Source organism: Aquarana catesbeiana, linkage group LG02 (genome assembly GCF_042186555.1).
Source record: "Aquarana catesbeiana isolate 2022-GZ linkage group LG02, ASM4218655v1, whole genome shotgun sequence".
Classification (NCBI taxonomy): Eukaryota; Metazoa; Chordata; class Amphibia; order Anura; family Ranidae; genus Aquarana; species Aquarana catesbeiana.
Window position 1 is genome coordinate 662,954,498 of NC_133325.1, and position 13,767 is coordinate 662,968,264.

The window sequence follows — 13,767 nt, forward strand, 5'->3', positions numbered from 1 at the left end:
GGTCAATGGCCTGAGTTCCAAATCCATCATTTTGGGAAAAAAACTGGAAGCGCCCTCTGTCTGTCTGTCCTTCCTCTACTGTACGCTTCTATCAATAATTCTGTTTTTTCTAGTAGTTGATACACTCTTCAAAGCCAGAGAAAATAAATCCTTCTTTTAATAAGCCGCCACATCGCTGAACTCAGGCAAAAAATCTCTAAGAGAACTAGATTTATGTAACACAGAGCTGGGCCTCAGGAGCCTGTCTGGCGCTGGCTTGGTTAACGGGGTTAACTTGTCCCCACTTTCTTCTCCTATTCAAGGCTGAGGGTAGAGAACAGATAACTGTGGACACACCAGGAGGGAGGCAAGGAAAGGAGGGGGCACTGGCCTTTTCTTATTTCTATCCTATTAGAGCGCATAGGGAAGGCAGCTTGCTGGGTTTGATCTCTCAGATCAGGGGCTGGAGAAGTTGCTGCTGATGTGAGCAGACAGCCTGGGGGCATCCAGCAAGGCAGACACATGGGTGCCATGGCATGGAAAGGGCAGCTACCTGCATTCAGTTTGGCATCTCTTGTTCTCCAATAGGAGCAGCCACAGATTCGCTTGACTGAAACTCTCAGTAACAAAGCAGCAGGGGAAGAGAGAGAGGAAAAACACCTTAAGAGGCAGCAGCAACATCACATGGCAGCTGAGAGCAGCCTGCTCTGGGAATAAGATGGTATTTTTGAACTCTGCAAGCAAAAAGCGCTTTCATAAATTTTATATGGGAGGCGTTTTATGAGAGAGAGAGAGAGGAGAGGAGAGAAATACAGGAGGACGAGAAGAGGAGAGAAAGAGAGAGGGAAGAACAGACAGAAAGAGCTTAGAGTTTAAGAGTATTGGAGAAACAGTGGAGGTAGGTAAGGAGACAGAGAAAAAGTGAAGAGGGAGGGAGAAGAGGAGAGGAATACAAGAGGGAGAAGAGAGGAATACAGGAGGGAGAGGAGAGGAGAGAAAGAGAGAGGGAAGAACAGACAGAAAGAGCTTAGAGTTTAAGAGTATTGGGGAAACAGCGGACATAGGTAAGGAGACAGAGGAATACGGGAGAGAGAAGAGAAGAATACAAGAGGGAGCGGAGAGGAGAGAGGGAGAACAACAGAAAGAAAGGGCTTAGAGTGAAAGAGTGCTGGAGAGACAGGTGAGATAGGTAGGAAGACAGAGTGAAAAGATAAAGAGGAAGAAAAGAGGGAGCAGAGGGGAGGAGAGAGGAAAAAAGGAAGGAGATGAGAAAAATACAGGAGAGGACAGAAAAGGAGAAGAGATAGAGCTTTGAGTGAAAGAGTGCTAAGGAGACAGGGGAGATAGGTAAAAAGACAGAGTGAAAAGGTAAAGAGGGAGGAAAGAGGAGCAGAGGGGAGGAGAGAGGGAGGGAGGGAGGAGAACACTGAGGAAGGCTGGAGCAAACACATACATACACAGACAAGCCGGATCGCAGAAAGGGAGCAATTGGCTGGAAGGGGGCTCTCATCAGCGCTGACTGTCTTTGGCAGTCTTTCAGCCCCTGGCTCAGCTTCTAGTGACAAGGGGCTCAATGACTCTCCTTAGACTCCTCTCCCCCAACACTAAGGGGGTGGAGAGGTGTGAGCCGTTCTCAGCCAAAAAAGGGGGCGTCTTCCCCCCCTAAATACCCAGAGACAGAAGACTGCGAAGAGAGTTGCTGCTTCCATAGCTGGGGGGGACACCCAGCCCCTCTCCAGATTTATAGGACATACTCCACTTTTTCAGACCTCCTGCCTTTTCCAGGACTTGTGCCCCCTAATTCTCCTCGGATTGCCTCTTTCTGCTGGACATTAAAGTGCGGACAGGGGAAGAAGGGCTCCGATTCGTGCCTCTCGGATTAAACAGGAACGCCCGCAGGAGCCGGACAGTCCCTGAGACGCGTACAGGTGGCATCATGCAGCGCACAGGTAGGGTGCAAACGGGGAACCCGCTCATGTGACAGGTCATCACACACTGACAGCTACTTCTTACATCCCGACAATAAGACATCCATCATTTAATGTGTATGGATTCTGAGCAGACACATCCACATCTTCTGATGTTAGTTTACTGATATCCGACATATCATTGCATTGCTCACACATCCCAAAAAATGCAGAGCTCTCCCATGGTCCTTACAACTCTTATTAACGATCGCTGCTTATTTCCAGCAGCCTATTATTGTATTATAGATGCCTGAAGTTCTTAGCGAGCCGAAAGCTCGAAGGCAAGAGTCTAGGCAGGAATGGTTAACCTCTTCTTGGTCCTGAATCCAGAGCGGCATCGTCCTGAAATCCTCAGCCTTGTCATCTCTAAGCTGCCCGGTATTATTCTTATTAGCGGGTGCTGTCCACGGTGCTGACTATAATGCTGCCCATGGGACTCTCCATAGTTCTGTCCATGGTGCTGCCCATAGAACTCTCCATGGTGCTGTCCATAGTGCTGCCCATAGAACTCCCCATGGTGCTGCCCATAGTACTGACCCTGGTGCTGATTATAGAGCCGTCTATAGAACTCCCCATGGGGCTATCCATAGTACTCCTCGTGGTGCTGTCCATGATGCTGATTATAGTGCTGTCCATATAACTACCCATAATGCTGCCCATAGTACTGACCATGGTGCTGATTATAGTGCTGTCCATATAACTCCCCATGATGCTGCCCATAGTACTCCCCATGGTGCTGTCCATAGTACTCCTCATAGTGCTGTCCATATAACTACCCATAATGCTGCCCATAGTACTGACCATGGTGCTGATTATAGTGCTGTCCATAGAACTCCCCATGATGCTGCCCATAGTACTGACCATGGTGCTGCCCATGGTGCTGATTATAGTGCTGTCCACAGAACTCCCCATGATGCTGCTCATAGTACTCCCAATGGTGCTGCCCATGGTGCTGATTATAGTGCTGTCCATAGAACTCCCCATGATGCTCCCCATAGTACTCCCCATGGTGCTGCCCATAGAACTCTCCATAGTGCTGTCCATAGCGCTGACTATAGTGCTGTCCATAGCGTTGACTATAGTGCTGTCCATAGCGCTGACTATAGTGCTGTCCATAGAACTCCCCATGGTGCTGCCCATAGTACTGACCCTGGTGCTGTCCATGGTGCTGATTATAGTGCCGTCCATAGAACTCCTCATGATGCTGCCCATAGTACTCACCATGGTGCTGTCAATGATACTCTCCATGGTGCTGTCCTTGATGCTGTCCACGGTGCTGCCCATGGCACTGTTCATAGTGCTGCCCTTGGAGCTGTCTTTGGTACTGATGGATTCTTTACTGATGTACATAAATCTTAACTGTAATTAGACAATGGCTACTTGGCTGTGCTTGTATCTTAAATGCTCATAGTATTGTCAAGACTATCCTTTAATAAAATGGAGTGCATTAGGTGACAAAGGCAATATAATGGAAGTAAATTGCTTAGAGAATGTCACCTGCCCATGTTGTATTCATGGCTGTGCCCAGATGGTGAGGCTGTGTGCCTGCCCACTTCACCTGTCTGCCCTTCTGTTTTCATTCTTGCACTAGGTGCCACATTCCCTGAGCCTGTCAATGTCATCTGCTGCTATATATGTTCCTGGTTGCCTAGTGTGTGCTCAGCTGATCCGCGCCCCCTTTCACCTGTCACCTACTATGCATTCGCATGGCTGTGTGTATCACTCTAATGTTACCTGTAATGATCTGGGGCATCTGACTGAACATTAATTTGGTTCCAGGTTAGCTGTGCTCTTGTGTGTGTGTGTTAAGTTACTTGTTGTAAGCATTTGTCACTGTGAGAGAGACAAACTTAAGATGTCATCTCTTATTACTGGCCCAAGTGTTGCAACTGAAGAGCGAACGTTTTGCCAGCACCTTGCACTCAGTGGAGCAGAAAGCCTGTGTTAAATGTATTGGCTCATTTTACAGGAACACAAAGAAACACACTCGGTCTAGCAATGCATAGAGCAATGAAAGTGTTCAAAGTGCAATAAAACAAAAAACAACAAATCACATATATTGGAGTCAGGACTGTTAGATGATATCTTACACTGGCCATACAATTAGGAGATTTGTTGCTTTCAACCAGAAAGGTTTCTTGTTTTCAAGAAACCAAGCAATAATCTTTGGAAAATGTCTTTTTGAATGGCATTGATGTGGTTCTGTTCAGTGTGTATCCTATTTTTATTTTTAGTATCTGGGAATGATAAGATGGTTGTGGCTGAAAGCTGAATGAAATGGACCAAATTGCCACAAAATTGTCTAGTGTTTGGTCAGCTTTATTGTTGCACATCCTCATTTGTTTTGTCCTATTGAATATCCCCCAAAATGTGTTGGGTTCACAGCTAATGTAATATTTTTATTTTTATTTTTTTTTTCATTTCTATTGCACCATTGTGTCATGTAAAGTACTGTAAAACAGTGCTCATAGTACAGAACATAATTGGAAACAGAAGGCAAAAGCACGCTGCTATTGAAGCTTACAATCGACTCAATCTTAGGACTCATAGGTATAACAAGGAATGCAGTTGGCAGATGGAATTCAGTGGTATATTAGTAAACTTATCAATAATTCAGTTATGATTTAGGTTTATAGTGCTTGGATGCACAGCTATCTCATCACTATGGTCTGAAAAGTCTGCCGGGTACCCATCCATAACTCCAGGACTGGTACCAGCAGATGGGGGGAGGTTCATGGTGCTGGAGTTGGGATGGCGTTTGGTCACAAATGGGCATTAGGAAGAGCCTGTGAACAAATGCATTATCCTTGCAAAGAAAAGTCAAATAGAAGAAAACAGATGGTGATGTAATTCCCTAAGGGAGCAGGGACATTACACATTAGCATGGATCACATCAGCAGGTTATTAAAGGTGCGAGAGACTTGCTGCTTCTCTGAAGGAAAGGGCTGGAAAGTGGGGATGAAGCAAGTGTCTGAAGCGATTTCTCCAAACTATCTCCTGAGGACAACTCAGTCAGTCCTGGTTTGTGCGAAAAGCACACTATTAATCCCATACGTGTATAAGGGCTAGCAACACTTAACAGTGACAATCTATGTAGACAGCTAGGCTGAGGTGGTGTTAACAAGCTTTCATTTTCATGTTTATGTGTGACTTCTACTAAAACATGCCTGAGACTCTTATGGCGAGTTTATCTGTTGGTACTCACACACATTATAATATGTTTGCTTACAGGCCAAATTTTCAGATTGTTATGGGTTTAGTATGGTCATATTAAAGAGAATGTAGAAATGCAGCGACCTGGAGCAGATAAAGAGTTCATAGTGCACTAATCTTGCTACAGCAAATTAAAAGCTGATAGGTTGCCATGAGTTACTGTGCTGTACACATCATCATTGTTCTGAGCACCATTTAATTAAATCAGCCTGATCTAAATGCATGTAATATGATAAATATTTTTAGTGTTATACTAACTAAAAAATTGAGGAAAGTTTAAAAGTTTGCAGGATCACACACCTAAAGGTTCTGATCATTCAAATCCAAGAATCCATTAATATTTAAAGTAGAAAAATCACCTACCAATGCTTTCTCATCCATTAAATAATTTTTTTTATACATTTTTATTATATATTTGCAGTCCTTTTGTATATGGATGTCTCATGAATATTTCCTCCTTGTACAATTTACCATAATTTTTGTAAACTGTACAAGAAGACTGTAAACTAGGCACATAGGCAATTAGACCCTAAGACGATCATGTTGTTGATTGATATATACATTAAACGGTGAGTGTTTATTAGGTGAGTTCCCAACAGTATCTAACATGTGCTGCTGGCTTATTTACACATGATAAGTACACTTGAGTAGAGGCAGAGAATAGCATGGCAGTCAGGCCACTAGATTAGGGACAGTAAGAGTTGGTCCATGTATATAACTCACTGGATTTATGGATTTGTTGCAATGCATGACTGCACTGGATTCCTTTGTGCCATGCAACAGTTTGGTCTTCTGAAGATTTCAGAAGTTTATGTCTTGAAAAGGACTTTAAAAAGTTGTCATATAAATGTTGTATGATCTGTATGAGGAAAGACATTTTACACTGTAAGGGATTATTTTAATACTCATCCAGGTAACAACTTTTCAGTGTCTGCATATGGATTTTCGCCCCCTAGGAATTCTAATTTACACTATATAGCTGTGTCTTCTATGCCCAGCAGGTTTATACAGGTCATTCCCATCTGCCTAGGTGCTTTGGTGTCAAGGTGACAGGTTGCTGGGAAAAAATAATTGGTCCTTTGCCAAGGGAGTTACTTCAGCATACATTCCAAGTTGTTTTTGTTCTTTCTACATACAGCATTGGAAATATGTGTGTACTTTAAAACAATTATTTTGTAAAATATCATCATACACATCCTTTTAGAAAATTATTCTTGTTTTAAGATTCCTAAGCTTACTGAAGGTGCAGCACTCTCAGCCTATGCCATATTGACTTAATTCTTTACAAGAAGACTTCAAACCTACTGTACTAATCAACAGAAATCTCCAGCCTCAGAGTGATGCTTTCTCACCGCTTGCCCTTGAAGAGTGTTCAAGGGCACCATGCAGACAGAAAAGTGAACCCTTGGAGGCTTCCATTAATGGGAGCATTGATTCTTTAAAGCCCTTTAGTCTTACCAAATAGCTTAATATTTGCTGCAAATTTTTTTATGCAACACATTAACTAATGCTTGTAATGCTACAAGCCTGATTTCACAGTCAACAACACTGCTGTAGGAAATCTACTGTATATATAACTATGCTATGTGTATTACTACTCTGCTAATACCTTGCCCATATTAACAATTTACTATTCTATGTTATATGTCAATATTATACTATATATATTGCACTATTATTCCAGGTATCATATTATACTGTTATTCTAAATATGTATCTACAGTACTCTTGTTGGTATACCAATTCTATACTGTGCCACTGTAAGTAAAGTTTTTAAAAGTAGGAATATGAATGCTTCCACTATAGACTAATTTTTAAAGGTGCATGTTTGGGGGCTGACTTCCTAATCTTTGCTCTACTACTTAAGTAAGTATTTGATACAGGACAAGCATGCAGTCAGTGAAGGATGGTACGTCTGACCTGCATTCTTGATCCAGTTCAATGACTGAATGGTGAAACAAGGGGGCTAGAACAGATCCATTATATACAAACACACAAGCATAAACACACACATTAACACACACAAAATAAAATGTTAATCTTATTACATGGAAAGAGGGACCCCATTACATAGAGAATATTTAGGAAAATTACACATCACGGTCACATTGCCAATCATGCACATCATTAAGATTTAAAGCATGGAAATGGTTCTTCAAACCTACCGTGCTTATTTCACACCTACTTTTTCTTTACATTAGTGTATATAAATAACCAATGAAAAGGGGATTAGGTTCACAAGGGAGACAATCCATCCAAATAAGGGGCAATTGAATGTTATATGCATACACACAGTCTCATGCATAGCCATAATATTAGCAAAAATGCAAGTAGCATATAGACCTTTCATCAGATTTAACTAAGGAACATGAAATGATAACATATTTTTATATTGATCATACTGGCATATAAACCAGTGATCATCATGATGTATTGAACAAGCAAAAATCTACATATTTATTACCTTACTTCATAACTTCATATAAACTCACACACTGGCAATACACAGAAAGACACAAAACATGGCACCATGCACACATACACCATGCGAATAAGCACAATATGGTACCCTTTTTCATTTTTTAAAATATTGTCATTATTATTTTTGCATGTTGCACAGTATATTCAGTGATGGCACTGATATGTTAAATAAATGTAAATACAAATTTGCTGTGAAGGAACAAACAGTATAATTTACTAATTAAAATTTCAATTGACACCTTTCTGTTTATTACTGTAACACAATCAGGCTACATATACAGTAATAAATTGGTTCATGTTTTTGTGTATTTTTAAAAACTGAGGCCAGCCATACACATTTTAAATTGTTAATAGGCAGGCTGAATGTACCAAGTTGACAGAACCATCAACTTGGGTACAACCAGCCTGCTGGATTCTCTTGGGATTATCGCTAACCTGTGGTTGCAGGAAAGAAATTTACACCATGTATGACCAGTGCTGAAGAAAGGGAAACCCTGTTCAAGGATCATGCTGGAGAGTTGTACCACTGCTATCACATACAAGCAGCAGCCCTGCTCTCCAGCATTCCAATTACACCCCCCTCCCCACACACATACACACACACGCACTTCTCCAATCAGCATTCTACCTCCCTGAGCAGTGCTGTTGATTAGAGTAGTGTGCAGGTGATTGTGGCAATACTGAAGATCCAGGCTGCTGCCTGTGTGTAAGAGCGGTGGTACAACTCTGTAGCATGCATAGCATAAATCTTGGTGTGCCTTGTGTATTTCTTCCAGATCTGTGCATTAATCCAGTGTGAAACTTTTCATGTGTGCAGGAACTTCCTGTGATAAAGACCAGTCATTGCTGCTCTCTCTCCTTATGCTGATTGACTGGTTTTGGCTTCACCCCCCCTGTAGATTTTTGCAGACAGCCTGTACTGGGTTGGCCTGTTTGGCCCCTCCCAAAGCTTTGCTCTCTGCATAATAAGGATTTCACCGCTAAAAGTAAAAACTGGGTTTCCAAAGCCAAATGATGAACACATCCATTGTGGCTATTGAAGAATATATTTGAATGAAAGTTTTTGTATCTGGAATTCAGCATTAACCATTGCAGCAGCACATAGTATGTAAAAATGCACATAAACAATAACCTATTTTATACCATGTATGTAGCTTGATTGTGTTACAGTAATAAATAGGTAGGCCTCAATTGGTCTTTAATGCAAAAACAACTAATAAGCAGTAATGGTCAATGGCCATTCAGATGTCAATGTTTCATTGTATGACTATACTAATGAAAGTAGATTTGTGATTGTTATTGTTCTTTGTAAGAATGTAACTGGAGACATAGTAGAACATACAGCTGCTATTGGACCCAGAAGCATAGGGGACCTGACAACTGCATGGCTGCATGGAGAGAGCTATCTGAGATTTTTGGGACCTTTTTACATATTATTTTGTATTTGATATTTATCATGTACTAAAACAGTCTAGTATTTTGATTAATGTATTGTACAAAATAATTCATGTCTGTGTATTCCTTAGAATAATATTTAGATTGCCAGCTCTCCATCCTTTGAAATTGTGTCTTTCTAAAAGATCAGTTACTGCCATGTAAATTATAGCAATTATTCTATCATTCAGTAAAGTACCCAGTCTTCTTTTAGCCATTTCCATGTTCAGAAAATCAGTAATTGGCAAAGTATGTTGTATACATTTTCCTAAGTGTATAATGTCTGTTACTTGCATGTATATTTTCTTCACGTCCCATGTGCATTTAGTAATTAAATGTGGTGTTTCTTGTTGCTAGGATCAAGGCAAGATAAACAGGTTAGCACTTTACTATAGATTTCAGTTTGCAAATCTATGCAGATTGACAGCAGTGGAACATTAAATGTTAATTTGCATGACATTAGTGACTGCAGGCAAAGCACCCCGTCTCTCTATGTTTCCTGAGTCATATGCATATATTTTCTAGAAATTAAAGGCAGGCCCTAGCACAGTAGTGTTACTTTATCCCGATAGCTAATTCCCTGCCTGGATCACTTGTCTTCGGCACATGCAGGTCTTATCACCTTTTCTGTAGCAGCTTTCCCAAGACGCACTGCAAACTGAGATGTACAGCAAAACTATCAGCATGTTCACCTCTTGCTAACATATGTTAATAAAATAATAACCTCTTCATGTATAACGGGGAGGTGGCTAGAAATGTAGATGGGGGCTTAAGAGTGCTGATTGGCAAAAACCAACTTCAAGCCTCTGGGCAAATTGTGAGTCTAAAGTTGTATCTTGTTAAGCATCGAGTGCCAGTCGAGCTTTGTTAAGTGGCAGTGTAATTAATTATTTAAAATCTTGTAGCTGTCTTTCATTAGAATTTATCTGTACATCAACCACAAAATCAGTCAAACACACTCATTTATAAGTTAATGCAAGCTCTGAATTATTTAGTGAGAGTTAGATCAGGGCTGGGCTGCACTCTCTCGCCACACTGTCTCTCCTCTGGGTTTAATGGTTCCCAGTAAATGGTGTGGGCGGAAGGGAGGGCTGATGAGGGTGGAGAGGATTCTGGGTGAGGAGAGGTTAGGGGTTCCTTTATTGTCAGAGCAGAAGTCTACTTATTACACAATTGTATTGGGAAGATAAGAATCTTAAGGGGTCAGTGCATATAAATTGCAAGCTGTGTTGTGTTAGGAGATTTTGCCAATCTTGGATATGTATGTGTGTCTTTTCTAGGTGCCCTGGTTTCCTCCCAGAAAAATACTAGTAGGCTGTCAGCTTCTATTCAGTTTGGCTCTAGTAGTTGTCAGTGAAAGACTGTGAGTAGGGACATTACCTCCTTTAGGGTTATAGACTGAGCACCTCCATGTTTTTTGCAAAGTTCTGGAGAATTCTACCAGAACTATATATACAAGTAAAATTAAGAAATGTTTTAGGATATTATAAGTACAGAAGAGGGTGTATAGGGAAGTAATATTTTCCAACCTGGTCAGCTTACTGTCCAGTAATATAATTGTTTAAAACTACCATCTAATAAGTTGGTGGTACGGTTTGTCCAAATTGGTGGCTAACACAGCAATATGTGAGTTAGCCAAGTCAGAAAACCTGTTCTGAGTACTGTTGTTCCTACAACATGCTGGCACTGGCCTCCTTCTTGCAGCTTATTGCTCCTATTCATGTAAACGTAATATCAACTATCCAGAGAGAGAGAGAGAGAGAGTGAGAGAGAGAGAGAGGCTTGTATACCAGCGTAGAGGATGCCCATAAATTTACAAAATGTTGAGAAAATGGCTAGAAACCCCAGGCTTTTTACCTACATCATTACTTTTACACAGACTCCTAGCTTGATGTTACAAAGAGTACTTTGCATGTTCTGGATATATGTCTCAGGTAGCAATGCTCGAAAAATTACAGATGACAGACCACAGGCAGGATTAAAAGAATAACATCCTAGTTAAATGTTGAAAGTTAAATGTTAACTCAATTGTCGACCAGTTTATTACCAAAATTCGGGAACATTGCTGTTATTGAATCAGCACTCTAGTGGTAAAAAGATATATCATTTGTATACTTTTGTAGGACATGCTCTTTTTTTCAACTGTAGACATTGGTGGACTATATGCTATATGAATGGATATGTGAATGTTTTTACACCTAGCAATGATATTGTTAGCTGGGACCAGTTCTGATTGGGTGGAGGGAGCATGTAATAGATTTTGTTTAATTGTATCCACTAGGTTTTTGTTTCTTTCTCTGCAAAAATACAAAAACCTTAATAAAAAAATGTATCTGACTAAAAAAGAAAAAATAATAATAATACTAGATGAGTCGATCTAATAGGTTTATAAAGGCATCTGAAATGCTCTGCAGACAGCTTACCCTGCAGCCCATCAAATTGTGAATGCATGAAAAACCACCCTTACAATTCTGTAAACAGCTATACGCTAATGAGACACACTGTTGATATTTTGCTGCTTGCTAGTTCCAGGGCACTCATGTTAAATGCAGTGAAGCTGGACATGTGCTCCAAGTTTCATGTAGTAATGCTATGAGGTCAGGGGTTGAGGAATCTCCCACCAAGTGATTTCTAGCCAGGTAGCAAAGAACACAGATCATGTTTACAATTTAAACTAACATATAAGATGGTGAGAAAGATAGCACACATACAAAGAAATGGTAAAAGAGAAACATACAAAAGACAAAAATGTTTTATTATATACAGTGTAATCAATGCAAGAGTACACATTGAGTTTTGATGCCATTGTCTAACAAAGTTTAGTTGTGGTGTTTTGATTTACCTGTGTTATGTATTAGAGCAGGGGTCTCAAACTGGCGGCCCTCCAGCTGTTGCAAAACTACAAGTCCCATTATGCCTCTGCCTGTGGGGGTCATGCTTGTAACTGTCAGCCTTGCAAGGCCTCATGGGATTTGTAGTTTTAAAACAGCTGGAGGGCCGCCTGTTTGAGACCCCTGTATTAGAGTATCTTAATTGATCCTTTAGGACTTTGCATGGCCATGGAACCCATCTGTGACTGTTAGATTCCTGCAATACACATTATTAGGTGCAATATAGAGTATATCTACAAATGGATAAAAATATAAGTAGTACAAGTGGATGCTTAGCAACCAGTCTGACTCCACTGAGCTTATTAGAAGAACAAAAAGCAATAAGCTGTGGCAACCTGGTTGACTTAAGTGGGTCCCTGCACTTTACTTAACACTGCTCATGATTGGCTGTAATCAGGCTCACTCCACAGGTATGGCTGGCAGATAACGGCAAGCCCAAACCTGTAGTCTGCTTTCAAATGCCATTTATCCACTGTGGATCCCCAGCATTAAGAAGACAAATAAAATAGTTCTTTACCCATTAAAAAGGGGGACTCCGTGTCATGGTGTTATGGCACACTCATAAGGCTATGTAGCTCATTGTCAATAAAATTTATGTTCATCTATTGATCCATTGAGTATGGCCAACAGCTGTACACACTGGGACACAGACTAGAATGTCAATTTGAACTCTGCATGCAGGAAGTGAGCCATAAACAGTGTAAAGTTATCCGTTTGCTGTATATCCACACGATTTACTGTGAACTGGTTTGCTAATCATTAGACTTCATCATTGCTATTTGTATTACCTTATTAATTAGGCTTATATTATATTCCAGTGCAGGCTTGGAAATGTGAAACGGAATTTAACAGACAACACTTGTACTTTTCCTTTCCTCCATCTTTTCCAAAGCAGCCTTGTAACTATATATAATCAAAGTTTCTTTTGAAAGTTGACTGTGCAAGTTGGCATAGAGATTATGGGGAGCATATTTTTGTAACAATATATTGTACCTACCACTTAGTAAATTTTCAAAGATGGCATCAAATACAAAATGAATCGAAGGGAAGAAGGGAAGGGAAAGACGGATCAATATCAAGGAGTGATCATTAGTACAGCGACATCAAAAGAATGAAAAACATATTTTAAACATAACACAATGTGATTGTTAAAGTAATCACCTTCGACCATAATTCTGGGGGACTGTTTCTGCAGGAAAACTTACAAATTTGTTGTGGTTAGCCGCTGCAATTATATAATGACTTGTTTTGACTCATTTCTAAACCAATTTTGTCTTTATGTCATAATCATAAAGCTGCAATGACAAAAACCACAATACCTTAGCTCAGCCTCTCTCAACCTTTTTACCCTTGAGGAACCCTTGGATACATTTTCAGGTCTCAGAGAACCCCTGAAAAGATTTTCTGATCTAAAGCTCATAGTGTGTTAATGCATTGGTGCTCAGTGGGAACACTAATGCCCCATACACACGGTCGGACATTGATCGGACATTCCGACAACAAAATCCTAGGATTTTTTCCGACGGATGTTGGCTCAAACTTGTCTTGCATATACACGGTCACACAAAGTTGTCGGAAAATCCGATCATTCTGAACGCGGTGACGTAAAACACGTACGTCGGGACTATAAACGGGGCAGTAGCCAATAGCTTTCATCTCTTTATTTATTCCGAGCATGCATGGCACTTTGTGCGTCGGATTTGTGTACACATGATCGGAAATTCCGACAACGGACAATGTTTAGAAGAATATTGACTTTTGTGCTTTGGGGATCTGATTAGACACTCTAGACTAGGGATAAG

General features: G+C 40.6%; 1 protein-coding gene across 1 annotated transcript in view; it reads left to right on the forward strand.

Annotated features, from left to right (window-relative positions):
- The first annotated feature begins 381 nt into the window (after positions 1 to 381).
- Positions 382 to 13,767, forward strand: part of RTN4RL1 (reticulon 4 receptor like 1) — a 290,461-nt gene continuing 277,075 nt past the window's right edge. Inside the window, exon 1 of the mRNA XM_073616617.1 lies at positions 382 to 1,928. Within this exon, the coding sequence (XP_073472718.1) occupies positions 1,916 to 1,928 (13 nt within the window). The 5' untranslated portion in view covers positions 382 to 1,915. The remainder of the gene's footprint in view (positions 1,929 to 13,767) is intronic.